The 21,607-nt window shown below is 39.8% G+C and overlaps 1 protein-coding gene across 4 annotated transcripts in view; it reads right to left on the minus strand.

Annotated features, from left to right (window-relative positions):
* Positions 1–1,569: 1,569 nt before the first annotated feature.
* The window catches only part of DHX9 (DExH-box helicase 9), a 42,105-nt gene continuing 22,067 nt past the window's right edge, over positions 1,570–21,607 (minus strand). For all 4 annotated transcript variants that reach the window (XM_083359641.1, XM_083359643.1, XM_083359642.1 and 1 more), the window contains 14 exons: positions 20,803–20,959; positions 18,168–18,268; positions 15,502–15,715; positions 15,173–15,267; positions 14,899–14,972; positions 11,929–12,081; positions 11,416–11,576; positions 9,959–10,070; positions 9,589–9,750; positions 9,354–9,481; positions 7,765–7,994; positions 5,000–5,115; positions 4,033–4,236; positions 1,570–2,420 (listed from right to left, as the gene is read on the minus strand). In XM_083359641.1, coding sequence (XP_083215767.1) covers positions 2,138–2,420; positions 4,033–4,236; positions 5,000–5,115; positions 7,765–7,994; positions 9,354–9,481; positions 9,589–9,750; positions 9,959–10,070; positions 11,416–11,576; positions 11,929–12,081; positions 14,899–14,972; positions 15,173–15,267; positions 15,502–15,715; positions 18,168–18,268; positions 20,803–20,959 — 2,190 coding nt within the window. In that variant the 3' untranslated portion in view covers positions 1,570–2,137. The remainder of the gene's footprint in view (positions 2,421–4,032; positions 4,237–4,999; positions 5,116–7,764; positions 7,995–9,353; positions 9,482–9,588; positions 9,751–9,958; positions 10,071–11,415; positions 11,577–11,928; positions 12,082–14,898; positions 14,973–15,172; positions 15,268–15,501; positions 15,716–18,167; positions 18,269–20,802; positions 20,960–21,607) is intronic.

Here is a 21,607-nt window from a genome sequence, read left to right on the forward strand (position 1 = left end):
TGCTGAGGGTGTTGGAGAGCTTGCTGATGAGAGCCCTCAGCCAGGGCCCTCCCACCTGGTTACGACGCAGACCCAGTTGTGTGAGCCTGACAGTGTGGCTGAAGATGACCCACAGCTGGCCCTGTTCAAGGACGCCCGACGCAGGAGGCAGTCAATCAGGAGTAAACAGAGGAAGGCAATGGGGTACCTCGGAAGGAGGCAGAGAGAAGCCACGCCCTGAACAGTTTAAAAGGGGAATGCGTGGGAGGGCTGGTTTGCTGAAGGCAACCGTTTGAATAGCTCCTGTTTCATGGTTCATGTCTTGTTTTTGCTCTGTTTGCTTTTGTGTCCATAAATTTGGCAGGCTTAGTTCCAGCCTCTTGCCTTCTTGTAAAGGGGTTGTCCCTGCCTTATCTGCAGGGCCGGTAGTAGGCTGGTACAGAACAGCAGTCCTTCTGCACACTTTCCCCAACCCATGCAGCTTGGATACCCTCAGTCTTACTGACCTACACTTCCGCTTCCACCCTCACCCATACCCCATCCCTAGCTTGCATACAGCATTTATTATACACTCTTCAGACACCCTTCCCAACCCACGCACCCCCATACACCAAGAAAACAAAGGGGAAACATCCCAGTGGTGCATGGGCTGTCACTACCACATTGAATAACAATCTGGAGTCCTGGTGGACACTTTCAAAGACACTCAGGAATTTGTACATGTTCCTTGAGTATTTGCCTGGCAGAAAAAAAATTGGTCCACATAGCGAAGGTCTGATTTAAAGCTGTACTACACTGGCTATAGGAGAGTTCTTATAACCCGCGCAAGGACCTTTTCAATTAGATAGGACTAATTTCATGAGTTTTCACATTGTAAAATATATCAGCAAGTTTCTAATCAACTGGGACTCATTCTCTTTTTCAATGCTATTGGGAATGGCCAGTAAATATAATCAATTATTTCAGTACCTGCAACTTGACCATCAAACAACTGAAATCAGGCAAGAATGTAACTAAACAGAAGTACACTCCAAAGAGTTAACAAATATTTCAGTCATGCCCACTAGCGTATGAAGGTAGTTTGGTGTAGTAGTTAAGGCATCAAGTTAGAAACCAGAAGACTCTGCAAGAGGTGTTACGTGGGTCGGAGAGGCTGCACAAATTGTCAATACAAGCACAGAGGGGCAAGAGGAGGGTGTACAGGTGTGGGGGACACATCCCAGTGACTTGTGATCTTCCCTGCCACCTTCCCTTTTGATTTTCTGGGGAAACTGGCAGGGGAGGTGGTAAATGGCAATCAAGGCATCACAGGGCACTTGGCAATGGTCCTAAGTCCAAACAGGTTGCCAAGCACCCAGACTGCAATCACATGCCCCGGCTGCTGGGATGGCTGGAACTTCAAGGGCTTGTTATAACCACCCTTCATTCAGTATTTTCATAACTTCAGTCACTGAACAAATGGTCCTAAGCCAAGGAATATCTGTAGTTGAGGCTGAACTCTCTACTTCTTTTAGAAAAGGATAGATAGTATGTATTTTGAGTTGGCAGTTTAGTCACTTGGCAGGTGCTCAATAAATGATGCTTACTATATTTTGTGAAATTTTTGGAGTTTTTATTTTAGAAGTTGCAGTATGTAACAAACATGTGAACAGATAAAGAACTTTTAAGCTCCTAACTTACAATCCTAGTACCAAAGGCATAAATCAACTCACAGTTTTTGATCATACAACTAACAATGAAAAATTCAAGCCTATATCTAGGACTAATCCCTTAAAAATTAACAACTTCATTAGGATCAAAATAAACATATAAAATTAAAGCAATGTGAATACTGCATATGAATATCATTTGAAATTAATATTCCTAAGTATGATGAACTAAATCAGGAAGAGATCTGTATTACAAATAAAGAAATGTATGGAATAAAATAAGTTCATGCATACTTTTATTCTGGATTTACTAACATTTAAGGATGCCTATGCTTTGAATACAGCCAAAATGATGCTTCAGAATGGCAAAGGCTACTGGCACCATCTTGACCCTAAACTTATTTTCCAGAGATCAAGTGTTTACCATGGAACCCAAGGAAGGACTGAACTTCTTTAAGCTCCTTTTTAACTTTAGATCCAAACAGCAACATATCTTCACTAGCATTTTTTCAGTAACCACTCCACCCTCCTCTAAATCCACCACCTCTATTTCCTCCAGTTTGATATCCTCCACCTGAACCTTGAAAACCTCCACTACCTCGAAATCCCCCTCCAGCCCCCCTTGAATATCCTCTTCCCCCAGAAACACCACGGTAAGAATTATATCCACCACGATATCCGCCTCCATATCCACCTTGGTAGCCCCCCCGATAGCCAGTTCCACTTCTTCCTCGGTAGCCACCTCCACCGTCATATCGAGCCATTTTAGGTGGACGAGGTCCATCGCCAAATCTAGGAATAAAAATTAGAACTCTTGTGGTTATCTGCAAAGATGAGTAAGTGCAATCCTCCAAACACACAATTGTGTGTATATTCCAATAAACACTTAATTAAAAGTGTGAAAAAACTGTGCCTTTGTCTTTAAGAAAGTAATACATTTTGATCATAGTTTTAACAGTCAATATTTCCCTATACTATTTATTTTATAAAAGGTATACTTTTATCCATGTATGTACCTGAATAGTGTCCCATAATCACCATATTTTAAAATTCACATTTTTAAAAAAGAAACTGAAGACTGGTGCCATCATATTTTTAAATCCTTTTTGTTATACTTGTTTTATTCTTTGTCAAAGTAGTTCACTAATATGAATTCCTGTGGATCCCATGTTTATTCATTGTATCACCTGTCTATTTCTACTTTATACTCTCTATAAGCTTAATCCAGACAAGACTGAGTGGCTGTACGTACCGGCATCTCGGGAAATTAAGTTCATTTCATCTTTAACTATGGGGGGTGAGGTGTTACCCCCCCGTAGATAGGGGTCGCAACTTGGGTGTCCTCCTTGACTCACAGCTCAGTTTGGAAGACCATGTAGGAGCTGTGGCCAGGGGGGCTTTTGCCCAGGTTGGCCTGGTGCGCCAGTTGCGGCCCTATCTGGTCCGGGATGCCCTGCGTACAGTCACTCATGCGCTCGTGATCTCTAGGATAGACTACTGCAATGCTCTCTACATGGGGCTGCCCTTGAGGACTACTTGGAGGCTTCAACTGGTGCAGAATGCGGCCGCGCAAGTTGTGATGGGGTTTTCCCGATACACCCATGTAACACCTCTCCTCCGCAAGCTGCATTGGCTTCCAGTTGCCCTCCGGGTGAGATTCAAGGTGCTGGTGATGACCTATAAAGCCCTAAATGGCATGGGTCCGGACTACCTATGGGAGCACCTGCTGCCGGCGTCAACTTCCCTTCGTCCTGTGCGCTCCCACAGAGAGGGCCGCCTCATGGTGCCGTCGGTCAGGAATTGCCGGCCGTCGGCCCCCAGGGGGAGACCATTCTTTGTGGGCGCGCCAGCCGTTTGGAATCAACTGCCTGTTGAGCTCCGGACGGCTCCCGACCTTCGCTCTTTCTGCCGTGACCTGAAGACTTGGTTGTTTGAACAGGCTGGCCTGGACTAAGGGTTTGAGTTTATTTTAACTATTTATTGTTAGGGCCAATTAATTTAATTTTCTTTTTAACTTTTGTATGTTGCATTTTATTGCCCTGTACACCACCCTGAGTCCTTTGGGAGAAGAGCGGTATAGAAATTTAATAAAATAAATAAAATAAATAAATAAGTGGTTTGCAGTGACTCAATGTACTAAAAATAAAGGGAACACTTAAACAACACAATGTACTGTATTTAATAGTAGGATGTCTTATTTTCTGTTCCCTTTAATTTTTTGAGCAATATACATGTGTGTGTGTGTGTGTGTGTGTGTGTGTGTGTGTATATGTATGTATGTATATGTATATGTATATATATAAAAATTTCTGGTTAAAGGAGGCTTCTTTCAAACCTCAGGTGAACCAAATTATCAAAAAATAAGTATTTCATTATGATTCTAAGCTAACCGCTTGAAACTAACCTCATGTTTCCACCTACTGCAAGATTAATCCCAGCAGCCAGGGGTTTGGAGATTTCAGAAATTACATTCAGCATGTGTTTGTTCATATGGTCTATGTCACTGATGATTTCTGGATTTTTTGTTACTTCTACCACGAGAGCTTCCATTGCTGCACGCAAAGAAATAATACAGGCAGCTGCACTGTGTGGCATCCTCAGTTTTATCCTAAAGCAAAGAAAGCAATTTAACAAATGAAAATTTCTTTTCCTATCTACTAAGTTTCTTAGACTTCTATAAAAAGAGACTCCTGAAAAGATACTTCACAAGAGAACTTGAATTGTCTTGTTCTAAAGACCAACACTACACTGTATAAACAGTAGTTTCAACTGCAATAAAGACAGGAAAAGAAACCAAAGCAAAGTAGTGCAACTCTTTTCCAAGCAATAAAAAGTACATATATTTAACAAGAACTACTAAAGTTTTATGAGGGACATGGTGGCTCAGTGGGTTAGGATGCTGAGCTTGTCTATCAGAAGATCGGGAGTTTGGCGGGTCGAATCCCGAGTGCCGTGTAACAGAGTGAGCGCCTGTTACTCGTCCCAGCTTCTGCCAACCTAGCAGTTCAAAAGCACATAAAAATGCAAGTAGAAAAATAGGGACCACTACGGTGGGAAGGTAACAGCATTCCGTGCACCTTTGGCATCTAGTCATGCCGGCCACATGACCATGGAGACATCCTCAGACAAATGCTGGCTCTTCGGCTTTGAAACGGAGATGAGCATCGGCCCCTAGAGTTGGAAACGACTAGCACGCATGTGCGGGGGAACCTTTACCTTTACTAAAGTATTATGTCACTTAAAACAAGAATAAGCTGAGCTTATGTTTTTCCTTATGAATTTCTTTTAAATTAAACCAGTTACTAAGTTTCACAATCCCCCCTGTCCACTCACACCACCTTTATAATGTAAAGTCAGCCAAAGGATCATACCAGTCATCTAATGTAATAATCTCTCCATCAGACGCCACTTTCTTTGAGCCAAAGAGAAGCAGCTGCAAAGGGCTCACCAAGGTCATTGCTTTTGCCGAGATAGCTCGTGTCCGAATCTGCAGAAAGATGTGTACATAATCTATTGTATAATATGAAATATAACAACTTTCTATTATTTACTCAACTGCTCAGAGAGGTATTGGATTCCCATACATTGGATGTCCTCAAGTGGTATTAAGCCCACCATCTATGTGATGCTTTAACTTATTTAAATGTGCTGTCCCAGCAGATGACGGCACCTACCTGACCTTCACGAATCTTTAAAAAGTCAAGTTGGCTTGAATCTGCTTAATATTTGAATGGGACGGCTGTACTGCTCCCACTCGTCTTGACTTTCCACAATCTACTTAAGATCTGGCTGTTCTCCCAAGCACTGGACTAGAAGGGCGGGGGGGGGGGGGGAAGCGTCTTTGGATGTTTCTGTTTTAAGGTTTTAGTCATTGTCCTTTTTTTTGATAAATTTTGTTTTCTTTGAGTTTTTATCTGTAAGTCACCCAGGAGGGGAGCAGTCTCAAAACTGAAATATTAAACAAATATTTAAGCAGGAAACAAGATCACAATAAAGCACACGTCCATAAAGTCCATTTTGTAAATCTGGTATTATTAAAACATAATTATTTATTAATAAAAATATATGTGCTGATTAAACTGTTAAACAAAATGAATTGTTTTGTATCTGCAGTAAACCAGCATGTTCCAGAGGTTCTGCTAATGCATTTCAAAACAGCCAGTTTGCCCTGGACCCAGCTATTTTGAACAACTATCGTCCGGTCTCCAACCTTCTCTTTCTTGCGAAGGTGGTTGAGAGCGTGGTGGCACTTCAGCTCCCTCTGTTCCTGGAGGAAACTGATTATCTGGACCCATAACAATCGGGCTTCAGGACCGGGTACAGCATGGAGACGGCATTGGTTGCGCTGGTGAATGATCTCTGCTGGGCTCGGGACGGGTTGTTCCTCTGTCCTAGTCCTATTAGACCTCTCAGCAGCTTTTGATACCATCGATCATGGTATCCTACTGCGGCGTCTCAGGGGGTTGGGAGTGGGGGGCACTGTTTTACAGTGGTTCTCCTCCTACCTCCTGGGCCGCTTGCAGTCGGTGTTGGTGGGAGGGCAGAGGTCCGCCCCGAGGCCTCTCGTTTGTGGAGTTCCTCATGGGTCGGTCCTCTCTCCCCTCTTATTCAACATCTATATGAAGCCGCTGGGTGAGCTCATTTGTGGTTTTGGGGTGGGGTATCATCAGTATGCTGATGATACCCAGCTTTTTCTTTCCACCCCGAACCAACCCAGTGATGCCCTTGAAGTGATGTCCCGTTGCCTGGAGGCGGTCCGGGTTTGGATGGGGAGAAACAGGCTTTGTCTCAATCCTGCCAAGACTGAGTGGCTGTGCATATCGGCATCTCAGACTAACCAATCTTTTCCATCGTTAACTATGGGGGGTGAGGTGTTACCCCCCGTTGACAGGGCCCGCAACTTGGGCGTCCTCCTGGATTCACAGCTCAGTTTGGAAGATCATATAGGAGCCGTGGCCAGGGGGGCTTTTGCCCAGGTTCGCCTAGTGCGCCAGTTACGGCCCTATCTGGACTGAGATGCCCTACGCACAGTCACCCATGCGCTCGTGACCTCCCGGCTAGACTACTGCAATGCTCTCTACATGGGGCTGCCCCTGAGGACCACCCGGAGGCTTCAGCTGGTGCAGAATGCAGCCGTGCGAGTTGTGATGGGAGTCTCCCGATACTCCCATGTAACACCTCTTCTCCGCGAGCTGCATTGGCTTCCCGTTGCCCTCCGGGTGAGATTCAAGGTGCTGGTGATGACCTATAAAGCCCTAAATGGCATGGGCCCGGATTATCTAAGGGAGCACCTGCTGCCAGCGTCAATTTCCCATCGTCCTGTGCGCTCCCACAGGGAGGGCCTCCTCAGGGTACCGCCGGTCAAGGATTGCCGATGGGCGATCCCCAGGGGAAGGGCGTTCTCTGTGGGCGTGCCTGCCCTATGGAATCAACTGCCAACGGAACTCCAGACTGCCCCCGACCTTCGTTCATTTCGCCGGGACCTAAAAACCTGGCTCTTTGAGCTATCTGGTCTGGACTGAGGGGTTTAATGTTTTTAAATTGTGATTTTATTTTTTGCGGCTAGACTTAATTTAATTTAATTTTAATTTTATATTGTATTGTTTTTAAATTTTGCCTTGTAAACCGCCCTGAGTCCTTTGGGAGTAGGGCGGTATATAAACCGAATTAATAAATAAATAATAAATAAATAATGTAAATGCTGCCGTGTTGTTCTGAGTTCAGGTAAGGCAAACCTGGTATATATCTCTCCCTCTTTGTTTAACAATTTCCAATGGCGTACAATCTTCCAATCCTATTTTTGGAGCTGCTCCCCTTCCTTCTCCCTTCTACCACTGCTCCACTATAGCACATGACCATGACCTATCTGCCCTTCTTCCCTGACCCACTGATGTCCTTGTCTTTTTCCTTCCTTCCCTGCCTAGGGCCCTAGACCATAAAAGAGGTCCATTTTGTTCCATACAAAGTTTAATACTTGCATATTTTAGGCCAGGCACTGATCAATCAAAACGGGCTGTTCTGCATACAAAATGATTCACAAGTGGCATCTTTCTGATACATCTGTCACCTAATGTCTCAATATTCAAAGACTACATGGACATTTGACAGTCCAAGGGTCTTTTTTTCATAGTTTTACCTTTTCTCCAAAAACAAAGAAAGGAGAAGGATACTTCATATCCTGGCTGCTGAATGGGCAGTTAACAGAGGATTTGTGAATGAGAGCATTACGCCCTTCGGTAGTGAGAATCTTCCTCTTTTCTTTGTGAAAGCAGACATTGGGATACAGGCCAAAAGCCAGCAGAGAGATCACAACATCCAGGTTGTTATCTGGTCCACTGTTGTTGAACACCTGAGTCATTAAACTCTCTAGAAAGAGACCAAAAAAGGGCATTTCTCAGCATCTTACCAACAATACACAAAACTAATTATATAAACTGAATAGTATTTCAATGTTTGAAACTTTTCAATCCATGCCTGTTCTTCAAGAATGCATGAACTCAAAGCACATATAAATTCTATTAAATAGTTTTGTTTGCAATGCATAAATTAAAGATTACTTATTATTTTAACATAATGTACACTGTGGAAAGCTTATTTTTCCCTCAGGCAAAAAAACGCCAAATATACTTTACGTAACAGCTACAGTATGTATAGAACAACATGAATTCTTCTCATATTCTTTGAAATCCGGATTGTGTTTATGTAAATTACTTCAAAATGAGATTAAAAGTAACATGAAATAAAATGATAGAAATTATTTCTGCAGAGAAACCATAAGATTTTGAACAAGTTACAGAACTTTTTACTATTTATCTTTATGTGTGTGGGGAGTACACACACAGATACAGGCAGGCAGGCAGACACACATGCAACACATTCACTCTTTCTACCTCCACATCCAGAAACCTTAAAGCATGATCAAACTATATGTAATAAGAAATATAGCTTAGTCTATCAGGTTCAGAATATATGAAAATGCTGTCACAAATACTGTAGCTACATGTAGTCCACACTTAATGACTGTAATTGGGACCAGCAATTCCACTGCTAAACTAAGTGATCATTAACTGGAAGCCATGGGCATGCTATGCAAACATCTGATACTACTATCTTAAAATCTCTTCCTCTCCAATCTTTCTGCTTTGTAAGGGTGAGGGGGAGAGAAAAAAAGTAAGCAATTTCTGTAGGCAATCTTTTGCCTGACCCTTACCGCTGACTCAGTTACATTGCTTTCGATGTGTACAGCAGCAAACAGCTTAGTCTCTTGCAATTTCTTCCTCTCTAACCTCTCTGCTAAATAGGGGGGGGGAGCTTGGGGAAAGATTAGGCAAAGAAGACTGTCTACAGAAATCACTTGCCTTTTTTTCCCCTACCACCCTTGCAGAGTGGAGAGATTGGAGAAAAAGTAACCTATTTGTGTAAGGTGCCTCTGGCTCCTAGGCCACGGCTACTGGCATGACTGCATTGCTTCTGATGTGTAGAACAGCAGTTTACTCTCCTGAAATCACATTCCACTCTTTCTACTCTGCAAGTGAGGAAAAAAGAAAAAAAACCACCAAAAGCATAGGCACAGGACAATGCATACTGAGTATAATGGTGATCATGTGATTGAAAATGGTGAGCGGGCCATAAAGCTTTTTCTTTTTCTTTGAATGGTTACAAAACTAATGGTCCATAAGCAGGAACTTCCTTCCCATTCATACAAAGTTTTTCTTTACTTTTTACCTTCTGGGAATCCAGAGTTAACCAGAATCTCTTTCAGCTGTACTTTGGCTTCCCAGGTCATTCTGAGCGTTGCCATATTGAGTCTCTTAAACTCACAGAAACGAATTTCAGCATTTTCTCCACCCATTCTGCAAGAAAATGGGTAAGAATCAGTCAAGTCACTCCACGGAAGTGTAACATGCTGAGCTTTCTATATAAAGTAGGATGCCTTATGTATTGCCCTAAATCAAACTACCTTGCATTATCCCAGGCTTGGAAGACTGAGAGGAGGGCCACGTGATCGGAGAACCGGTTTCCAGCAAAATTCCTATGCACGTAACCCAGCCTTTTACCCTCACTGATGAATGGCTCAGGGAAGCAGGTAGCAGCAGAGATAGTACACACAGCATCACCAACACTGGAAGAAAAAGAAGAAAATCAGCTGAGCTACACTGCAATATAACAAATGGCACTCTTCAGCAGAAGGAATGAATGGGACAAAGGCTGCTGATGAGATTCACTTTATTGTTCCTAGGTAAACATGACTTTATCAGAAAATTAATTCTCTTCATCCAGAGTCCCCCCTCCTTTTCCCTCCAGTTACTTTTGAATTTATTATCACTTACTAAAATATGCACCCCATTATCATCATTTTGCCAAGTCGAGGTTCAATGGGGAGCCTTGCTAAAATTCTCCCAAGAGGGGTCAGTTCATCATTGGAATCCAGGGCATCAAGCTCTAAAATAAAAGCATAAGTAAAAAAAGTAGTTTTTTTCAACTACTTTTTTCATCAGTTATTGTGGTGAAATATTTAAATTTGTGAAGATGAAAATGAAATAAAAGGCTGATACATTGCTGCCACACTGCTCATTAATTTTACAAAAGTGAAGGAGTGCTGAATACTGTTGAAAACATAATGCTCAGTTCTATAGACTGTAATCTGGTCCTTGCAATGACAATTCTTACAAAGTTGTGAAAACACCCTGACTTTTTATTTCCATATTATCCGTGTTCAAATTTTGATCTCTCACTTAAGTGATAATATAACTTAGCAGATCAGATATTTAGTTTTGCTACTCTGAAATGGACATAAAACAGCACAAATGAGAGTTTTTCAAATCTATACTTCAAGTGATTCAACTCTTCTTCTCTTTTCCATTCAGTATACTGTGTAGACCCATACAAAATAGACCAGTAAAAGCAGAGTCACGTGATTCAGATAAAGAAAAGTGTGATTTGTATTGTTCAGTAGATAACAATTTTGGTAATTAGAAGGTCCACAGCTGATCAAACCCCTAACAGAGGATTAGTTAGGAAGAAGAAAACCATCCTGTATTAGGAATTTTGTTGAGAACAGATTAGAGTGCTATGTCATAGCAAAACTTCAAGCAGACTGAAAAGCACAAGTCAAAAGGTTTCTGAAAGGGATCTGTGTGAATGGCATTTCAGAAAGGGACCTAGAAATTACAGGACCTGGGAATGCAAAAGGTAACATTTTAGAAACAAAAGAAGAATTAAATCTGTTCTGGGATTTTGCAAAGATAGTTAACAGCCTCCACCAGTTTACAGAAAGCAATATAACTGCTAGAGGTAATTCATTTAGGCATCAAAAACAGATGCTAAGCTTAACAGCTACCTACATTAAGCTATTCCTAGTTACTATATGAATTAATAGCTTTATGCCCAGAGTAAACATTTGACGCCCTTCTAAATGTCATGACAACACTAGCACATATTCACTACCTTATGTGGCATTAATCCTGCCCTATGAAACAGCCTCTCTTTTGAAACATAGCTACCTCTACTCTATTGATCTTTTGCAAGTTTCAGAAGATATGAATCTTGCCTCAGTTACTGGAATTAGGATGTTAATACGGGGGCTCTGGTATAAGTGTATATTAGTGATTTTGTAGCTTTATTGAGCCTCAGTGTAGCTTTATTTAGTTTCTTGGTTTAACAGAATCCCATGCTTTTCTCTTCTTGGATGCCCAAGTTTTGCCTAGAAGGCCAGCAATATAAATCAAATAAATAAACAAAGTGGAGCTATGAAAATATGCACCGTATTTTCATTGACAACAGATACCTCGGAGTGTATGCTCAGCTTCAATCACTGCATCCAAAGGGGGCGGCTCGATAGCTTTGGCCAGAAATTGTCCAATTCCGCCTAGTCTTAACAGCTTGATGCTCAAAGCAATTTCATGCAGTGGTGTTCGAAACATTTCGGGGGTCATGTGAGTCTCGAGTCTGAAAGTAAAGGGACATTTCGGATATATTCATCTCTATAGCTGATGCTACAATCGCTCGCTAATAATGACCTCCAAGTTGTTTTTGATATTTACCTTCTCATCCCACAACTCTTTATAAAAACTACTGCCATGTCATACAACAAATACATAAACTTGCTTTGCACTATCAGTTATTAATGCTGTAAATCTGCTGTTGGCTCACACAGTACCAGTGACTGCATGTCACATACACCCTACCCATCCCACACTCTTAATTTCTCTTCTCTCAGCTCAGTTTCAATTTGTTTTTCCACATCAATTACTTAACAGACCCCAGAATATCTAGAAACGTAGAGTATGAGCCAGCCTACCTTTCAAAACGTGCTCTGCTGCAAAGATGGAAGCAGAATCCAGGACGGACACGACCAGCCCGCCCTTTCCGTTGCTCCAGATTTGTTTTTGAGGCCCACACAGTGGCATAATTGGTCATGTTGTTATGAGCAGTGAATAGTTTAACTTTCTGTCTGTTGGTTGGAAAAAAATACTAAATTAACTCCTTAATATTGGGAGATCATTTTCACAAACAAGAGGCAGCATCTCAAACTTGTAAAAAAAAAAGCACTGGATAATATTCTGCAGTGAATGACAAGATCAATCTTGTTAGATACAACTTTGTGAACCCTACTAGCCTTAACAGGCGATGGCACCTAAGTGACTATAGTAGATCTTGGGGGGAAAAAACTAAGTAAGGATGGATTTGGTTAGTGTGTGGATAAGTGTCAGAAAATCTGAAGGCTGCACTAGGAAGTCATTCACTCATCCATCTCTCCCCCAGAATGGGAATGGCAACGGCAACCAAAGTCTGTACTGCAGCCAAGGACATGCACCCGTTTACAGAGACATCAGAAGCTGAACTTGAGAGAGATGAGCTTTTTAAACTGAAATTAAAATTAGTCTATTTGATCTTCATCTAAAGCTAATACAGGTATGTAGGCTACAATTTCATTCAAACCCTGACTCTTCTATCTTCTCCATTTGCCACTTCTCTACAGATCTCCTGCCCTATTTGACTGGTTTCTTTTATTTGCTTTAGGAAAAGAAGCAGGTGGTAGAATGAAATGCCTGAACAAAAAGAAGGGGAACCACATCATTATGAAAAATGTGAATCTGAAACTTAACCTAGTCTAAACCTAACTAAAAATAATTACTGTATAATGATTTCTTGTAAGAAAACTACTATCATTGTTCAAGTGCATGTTCAAAATCCAAGCTAAAACAAAAGAAGAAAGCTATCCAGCTTCCAAATTATGATCTTCAAAGCATATCCACCAGCTTTAAGGAAAGTGCTGAAATCAACTCTGAAGCCCTAAAGCTCACTGATGAGCAACTGTGGACTCAAAAAAATGTTAAGAGACTGCCAAAAAACCCTAAGAATTACGGTACAAGAAATTTTTAAAAAAATGTTAGGCTAGATAGTGGAAATTTGTGAAGAAGCAACCCAAATCAATAAAGTTAATGATCTCATGAAGGAGTTTACTAAGACATTTCAAACAACTGCTAGGAGATAACGGGCAGTAATATAATGATATCTACAAAAAGACTGAAGATGGAAAGAGATATGGAAAAACAAGGGAAGTTTTCTAGTATCTTTGAATTCAGAAGAACACTCCAATCAAGTAGTTTGTTAAATGATGCCAATAAACAGATGTTAGTGGAGAAAAAAATCAGATATAGAATTGTAACAGTACATAATGTAGTATAATAATGAAAATCTGTACAACAGAAATGCCAACTTCCAAGATACTTTTGAAGACTATTTTGACTACAGGCAACCATACTACTGGAAGATGAAGTCAGATCAGCACTCTCTGCTTATTACTAAGTGGAAAGGCTACAGGAATTGATATATCGCTTACAAAAATATAGCACATAAAACAGGGGTCCTCAACCCCTGGGCTGCAGCCCACTACCAGTCTTTGAACCTTTCAGAACCAGGCTGCCGAAGTGGCAGGCGAGATCACACGCACACATCCCCACTCACATGAGCAGCAGGCACAACCATCCCCACACACACACACACCCCTCTGCAGTCTGCAAAACTGAAAAGGTTGGGGAACTCTGACATAAAAGACTCACTTAAGGTTCTAACCACATTATACTAACAAATGTGAAAAACAACACTGGCCAAAAATTAGAAGTCTACATATTAATACCAAAAAAAGAGAAACTTAATAGACTGTAAAAACTATTGCACAATATCCTTAATTTCATATGCTAGCAAGATAATCTCAAGATCATTTAACACCTGAAAACAGAAGTACCTATTTCTCAAATGTGTTTCAACAAAGGCTAAGACATAAGAATCAGCACTGCATGCTTAATAATTCAGAAAATCAGAGAATGCCAAAAAGTTGTCAACATTTCATTCATTGAAAAGCACTCGATTTGTCATAGTTCCAATAGATGAAACCCATTAAAAGAACTTCAAGGCAAGAATTCTTCCTCAAAGAACATTTTATTCAGGAAACAAAGTATCGGCACTACATAGTTGAACCCCAAAACTAGATTCCCTTCCCCCAAATACAAAGTAACAAATTGCAATTCCCACCCTCCAATAAGCTGTCATAAATCATTCTCCAATTAGCCTGAAACTCCAGTGCTAACAGTTCGTCCTTGGGTTCCCACAAAGCAGCGTTATTATTATGGCTAGCTGAGCTCATCCCAACCTCCCTTCTGCACCTGATCTCTAAATAGAAGAAAAAGCATGTTAAAAGCAAAGCGAAAATGGCTGCGATTTTCATCAGTCGTCAGAGTGGGAACATCCAATGTTTACAGTGTTGACACGATTGTCTTGACCACAACAACTTGTGGATTGTCATTAGGAAAATGGGCTACTAGAACATCTCATTATTCTAACGATAAATCTAAAAACAGGGCATAAGATCATAATCAGGAGAAAACATGGTGAAACAGATTGGTTCCAAACTGGCAAAGAGCTAGGCATGGCTACATACTTTCTCCCTAGTTATTCAGCTGTCATCATTGTGGTCAAATCTATATGCTGCTATATACAACACAAAGCTGGACTGAAAAAAAGACAATATGCTGCTATATACAACATAAAGCTGGACTGAAAAAAACACAGGTATGAATTTAAAACTGGAGAAAGAAACATGAATTTTCTGCCGTGTTGACAATACTACAGCAAATGGACACTTGAATGTCTGAGAACATAGATGCAAATCCAGTAGCAGAAATCAGAAAGCACAAAAAAAATACTACAATTAAATGCAATGAAGAGAGCAAACACAAGCACAGGAAGTAGCTTCAGAACAACTCACTTGCAAGAATCAATAACATAGACCACATCATTGATAGTTATGCTGGTCTCTGCAATATTGGTTGATAAGATCACCTAGGGAGACAAACAATATTGTATGCTTGAATACAAGGCTGGATTCCCAAATACACTCTCCCACCCGAACTCTCCAAATGTGTTGGGATTAAACCTTCCCAATGCCATGCTTTATACAAATTCCAGGAACAACCATTATAAACCAACTTGAAGGCTGCAAGATGGAAATGGTTGAGCTACACCTATTTCAAGAGGTTCACCTTGGTGATTCCAGGGGCCACTGGATCAAATACTTTGCGCTGCTCTTCTCGGGGTATCTGGGAATGCAGAGGAAGAACTCGGTATCTCTGGCTTCCTACAGTAAGAGTGGAGGGAGCAAAATATTTTAAGCAAGCTCATTTCATTTGTATATCTCCTATTTTAAATAGTACATCTCCTTTTCACCAATTAGACATCCAGAGTTGCTAGACAGTGAGATGGGTGGCATATAAATTTAATAAATAAGTTTCACTCCTCCATATATAAGGAAAGCTCTTTCAGCTTTATGATCACCTCAGGGGAAAAAAATACAGCTGAAAATTGCTTGTACCAAAGTGTGGATTCATTTCCAGGTATTTCTGCATAGTGTATATCAGATTCCAGCCAGGCAAGAAGACAAGGACTGCCCCAGTGACATTCAAGGTCTCAATATATTTCAACAAAGCCTCTATGAGTTCAAAAGGAGTTTCCTTCTCATTCATCTGGGCCATGCGGCTTTTTGTTTCTGGGCCATATTCATCACTACAGATAAGGTTGCAATTTGCCTAGAGGAAAATTGAAATAATGAAATGACCATATGCAAATAACAAAGCTCAGACAGCACAAATGATTCCACCATTCAACTAAGTCATGCATATCCTCTTCTATTAGAAAATTTTATATATAATGCATGTGAGAGAGGGGGTTTGAAGATGCCCAGTTTGAGATTATATTATGATGCAGTTGTGTTATCAACAATTAGTGATTGGTTCAATTTAACGGATGAAAGAATATTGAATATTGAGGGGTATGATTTATTGTATGGATGGCATGCGTATTTATTTTATGACAAAAAGGTGGATAATATTTTAAGACTCATATCTTAAGGAACGCTTTCCTCCGAGTTTGGAAAAAGTACCAATATATATTAAATAATAAAATACCTATATGGGCAATACCTAGACATGCAATAGGAAATATAAATGTGGAGCAGAAACAAGATGTGATTACTTATCAAGAACTTCTTAGGATGGAAGGGAATATTTTGAAACTGAAACCTTTAAATGTTTCAGCCATTTGTTAGCCATTTGTCTGAAATGGTATAGGGTTTCCTGCCTTAGCAGGGGGTTGGACTAGATGACCTCCAAGGTCCCTTCCAACTTCTTCTTCTTCTTCTTCTTCTTCTTCTTCTTCTTCTTCTTCTTATTATTATTATTATTATTATTATTCTTATTATTATTATTATTATTATATTATTATTATTATTATTATTATTTTAAAGGAAGAAAAGATAGTACAGACTTGGTTTCAGTTTATACAATTACAAGCTAGATGGATAGAAGATCAGAAAACTGATATAGTAAAAGTTGATGAAAATTTGATAAAGCAAATTAGAGATCAAAGTCAATAACATATAAAAAGTTTATATAATACTCTTATAGAGATTGATTCAGAATTGGAGTTAGTTAAAGACTGTATGATAAAATGGGCTCAGAATATTCAAGAGCCCATAATGATGGATACTTGGGGAAAAATTTGGGTTAGAAATGTAAAATTTACACAAGCACAAAACCTAAGAGAGAATTTTTACAAGATGTTTTATAGATGGCATTTAGATCCTAAAAAGTTAGCATGTATGTATCCAAATCAACCACCTTAGTGTTGGAGATGTGGTAGTGAAGAGACAACTTATTATCATATATGGTGGACATGTCAAAATGTTAAAGCCTTTTGGATAAAAATATGGTGGATTTTTCAGAAAGTCTAAGAAAAAAATAAGATTTACTCCGCAGCTATTCTTATTGGGGATTATTTCGGATTGTACTGTTATAGAAACTAAATTAATGTTACACTTAATAACGGCAGCCAGACTGTTGGTGGCGCAACATTGGAAGAAAGAAGATTTACCTACAATAGAACAATGGATACTTAAAGTAATGGACGTAGCTGAAATGGCAAAAGTTTCAGCATATTTGAAAGAACAGTCACAAGAAAAATATATTTTGGAATGGAAAAGATGGATTGATTATATTCAGAATAAATATGGGACTAAAAAGTTTCAAATAGCATATGAATAATTTTTACAATTATAGAAGAGTTATTATAATTACTTTAGTTTTGTTATAAGGGAGTTAAAGGGTGGAAGGTTTGTTAATGTTGTAATAGATATTTAGCATATGTTTGCATAAGATTGCTATATGTAATACCCTGTATTCTGCTTTGGGAAGTCTGGGGGGGCAGGGTTGATGGGGAGGGGGGGTTATTATTAAAAATTTTGTAAAACTTTTCAATTTAAAAAAATATATAATACACTAGTGACAGTACTATTGTACAAATCACTGCTGGGAGATTGAAACAGCAGAAAGACACATGAGCACTCCAAATCAAAACGGACTGCAATGACTGAATCAAAATAATCGTCCTAAGTCCACTATTAGCTCAATAAAGTGCCCTATGTTTCAAATACAAACAGTATATACCAGTGATGGTGAACCTTTTAGAAACCAAGTGCCCAAACTGAAACCCAAAACCCACTTATTTATCGTGTGCCGGGTGGGCATGGCCCATTGGGTGGGCGTGCCTGTGGTGGTAACGGCAGACTGGGTGGGACTAAAAAGTTCAATCAATCAATTCCAACTTTGCGAGATCTTTTTTTTCCCCGCGAGAAGTTGAAATTGATTGATTGATGGAACCTTTTTTTTCCACATGGCAACAGAGGCCTAAAGTGCAAAGGTTTTATAAAACCCGGCTGAAGGCTTAGGACTGGGGTGATGGCACACATGCCAACAGAAAGGGCTCTGCGTGCCACCAGTGGCACACATAACATAGGTTCTCCACCACGGGTATATACTTTATTTTGCTTAGTATAACAAGAAACAATAAAGCTCAAAGCACTATACCAAGACATATGCCATTATAACAGATGTATAACCATGCATGCTTTATTATCATAATTCTAGCTTTCATAGGCAATATTGCAATTTTATTTGGACTAAAAATCCTTAACAACACACTTACATCATCATCTTCAGTACCTTCTTCATCCTTATCTTTCTTTTTCTTATCCTTCGGTGGAGGAATAAATTTAGTCATTTGAATACAGTCTTCCAGAAAATATTCTACAACCAAAAAGAGTAAGATTACTGTAGAAATCCTCTGATCAGCTAAAGTGCCAGTTTCTGTTGGCATTTCCAAAAAGACGTATACAGTAGTGGCCAAAATTGTGGAAACTTTTTGGGAAAAGTGTATTTTTGAGCTTTGTTGGCTAATAACACCACTTTTTTTTGGAGTAGTAACATAAAATTATATAACAGTGGGAAGATACTTTAATCAAGAATGTAATGCAACAAACTTTGTTCAATTATCTGTACTGTACAGTTGCAAGAAAAAGTATGTGAACCCTTTGGGATTATGTGGAGTTTTGCATGAATTGGCCATAAAATGTGCTCTAAACGTCATGTAAGTCACAACAATAGAAAAACACAGTCTGCTTAAAATAATACTACACAAACATTAGCTGTTGTCATGTTTTAATTGAACATAAGATGGAAACATTCACAGTGCAGGGTGGAAAAAGTATGTGAACCCATAGCCCGGGGGTAGGCAACCTCGGCTCTTTTATGACTCATGGACTTCAACTCCCAGAATTCCTGAGCCAGCTTTTAAAAACACACACCTGTTTTGGGTTTACTGGTCTCAAGAAGCACTATCTGATGTGAACCATGCCTCGCAGAAAAAAGCTCTCAGAAGACCTATGATCAAGAATTGTTGACTTGCATGAAACTGGAAAGGGTTACAAAAGTATCTCCAAAAGCCTTGATGTTCATGTGTCCACGGTAAGACAGACCGTCTACAAATGGAGAAAGTTTAGCACTGTTGCTACTCTCCCTAGGCGTGGTCGTCCTGTAAAAATGACTGCAAGAGCACAGCGCATAATCCTTAATGAGGTAAAGAAGAATCCTAGAGTGTCAGCTAAAGACCTACAGAAATCTCTGGCACATGCTAACATTTTTGTTGACACTTCTACAATAAGGAAAACATTAAACAAGAATGGAGTACATGGGAGGACACCACGGAGGAAGCCATTGCTGTCCAAAAAAAATATTGCAGCACGTTTGAAGTTTGCAAAAGAGCACTTGGATGTTCCACAGCACTACTGGCAAAATATACTGTGGACAGATGAAACCAAAATTGAGTTGTTTGGGAAAAACACACACCACTATGTGTGGAGAAAAAAAGGCACAGCACACCAACATCAAAACCTCATCCCCGCTGTAAAACATGGCAGAGGGAGCATCATGGTTTGGGGCTGCTTTGCTGCCTCAGGGCCTGGACGGATTGTTGTCATTGATGGGAAAATGAATTCCAGAGTTTATCAGGACATTTTGCAAGAAAATGTACGACCATCTGTCCGCCAACTGAAGCTCTGCAGAGGATGGGTGATGCAACAGGACAATGACTCAAAGCATACAAGTAATTCAACAAAACAATGGCTTCAACAGAACAGAATATGCCTTCTGGAGTGGCCCAGTCAGAGTCCTGACCTCAACCCGATTGAAATGCTGTGGCATGACCTTAAAGAGAGCGATTCACACCAGACATCCCAAGAATATTGCTACACTGAAACAGTTTTGTGAAGAGGAGTGGTCCAAAATTACTCTAGATCGTTGTGCAGGTCTGATCTGCAACTACAGGAAACGTTTGGTTGAGGTTATTGCTGCCAAAGGAGGGTCAACCAGTTATTAAGTCGAAAGGTTCACATACTTTTTCCACCCTGCACTGTGAATGTTTCCATATTATGTTCAATTAAAACATGACAACTGCTAAAGTTTGTGTAGTATTATTTTAAGCAGACTGTGTTTTTCTATTGTTGTGACTTACATGACATTTAGAGCACATTTTATGGCCAATTCATGCAAAACTCCACGTAATCCCAAAGGGTTCACATACTTTTTCTTGCAACTGTATTCTATGAAAGGTTATAGCCAAATACGCAGAAAAAGGAAGTGCAACTTGCTTAGGTTGATTAGGTAGCTTTTTTTCATCTGATTCTAGCCAATGAGCATGAGTGTTTAGAGAGCCAGAAAGCGATGTAAAATAGTATTATTAAGTGAACCAGGCTACAGTTATAAAGATTATTAGAAGAAAAAGTAGTGGAAACTTAACCAAAGGTGGCATTTCTACTGTACAGTTTTCCCAAAAGGTTTCCACAATTTTGGCCATTACCGTATAGTTATTTGCTAGATTTATATTTTGCATTTCTTCCTGGAAAATTCCTTGGCACTCCATCAACTTTTTTCCCCTCGGCAACAAAGTTGTCTGTAGGTAACCCTCAAAATCCTAAAGTTGAAGACTCATAACAACACATTCACAGACATAAAAAAGGATAAAAGTAATACTTTTGAAGCCTATTTTTTTCTTCATCAATGAAGAAAAACTCTGTCTATATATGTAACATTAAATCATTATTTTCATTCTTCCATGCTTTTTGGTGTTCAAATGTAACCATATCATCTCTCTATTAACATAAATCATAAAAAATCACGCAAATGGCTCAAAATCACACAAGTGGCTCAAGCTTCTCTATTATCCCCCCCCCCAAAAAAAAGAAACAGGAAATTTTTTTTGAATGTTTCATTAGGCAGGTGTTTACCTTGAACTGCATAGGTTCTACCGAATACTTCAATAATAGGGCAATTAAAAAAATATTCACAGAACATGCTAGTATCAATAGTGGCAGACATGAGAATAACCCGGATTTCAGGATAGGTTTGAACAACATCCCGCAGAACTACCAAAAGAAAATCAGTCTGTAAAAGAAAAAGAAAAGGCTGTCCTTTAATAGGTTTTTTAAAAATGGAAGTAATTAACATATTTAAGGTTATCAACTTCATCTCACTTTACATACCACCATTCAGTGGTATATAACTAACCGAAGTATTTTTATGCATGTACACAAATAATTCAAAGCAGTTTGTACAATTTTCTGGCAATCTCAATTAATGTATTTGTCACACTGGGATGAGACTCTTTTGAACTAGAGCTGCACTGCTTTGTAAGGGTGGCAACTGACACACACAAAAAAGCAGTGGAGGCATTTTTTAAAACTAAATATTGTGACACTCTTTACAGCAAATATTTACAATACTGTTCCAGCATTCAACCAGTATTAAGTTTCTTCCTAAGCCTCCCTTTCAGAGACTATCCCATTCTTTCACTTCTGCTTCTTCTCCCATTCTCTCCATCTCTCTCCTCTGTTTCTGGGCCTCACAAGAAACCATCTGAAAAGAATAGACTGGAATTTACTTTAATGTGCTCAGCGTGGCTTCAGTTCCTCCTGGAACTGCTCAGCCAAACTTCTACTACCGTAGTTTCCGGCATATAAGACGACTTTTTAACCCATGAAAATCTTCTCAAAAGTCAGGGGTCGTCTTATACGCTGGGTACTGAAACTTTAG

This window comes from Vipera ursinii (genome assembly GCF_947247035.1).
Source record: "Vipera ursinii genome assembly, chromosome: 3".
NCBI classification, from domain to species: Eukaryota; Metazoa; Chordata; class Lepidosauria; order Squamata; family Viperidae; genus Vipera; species Vipera ursinii.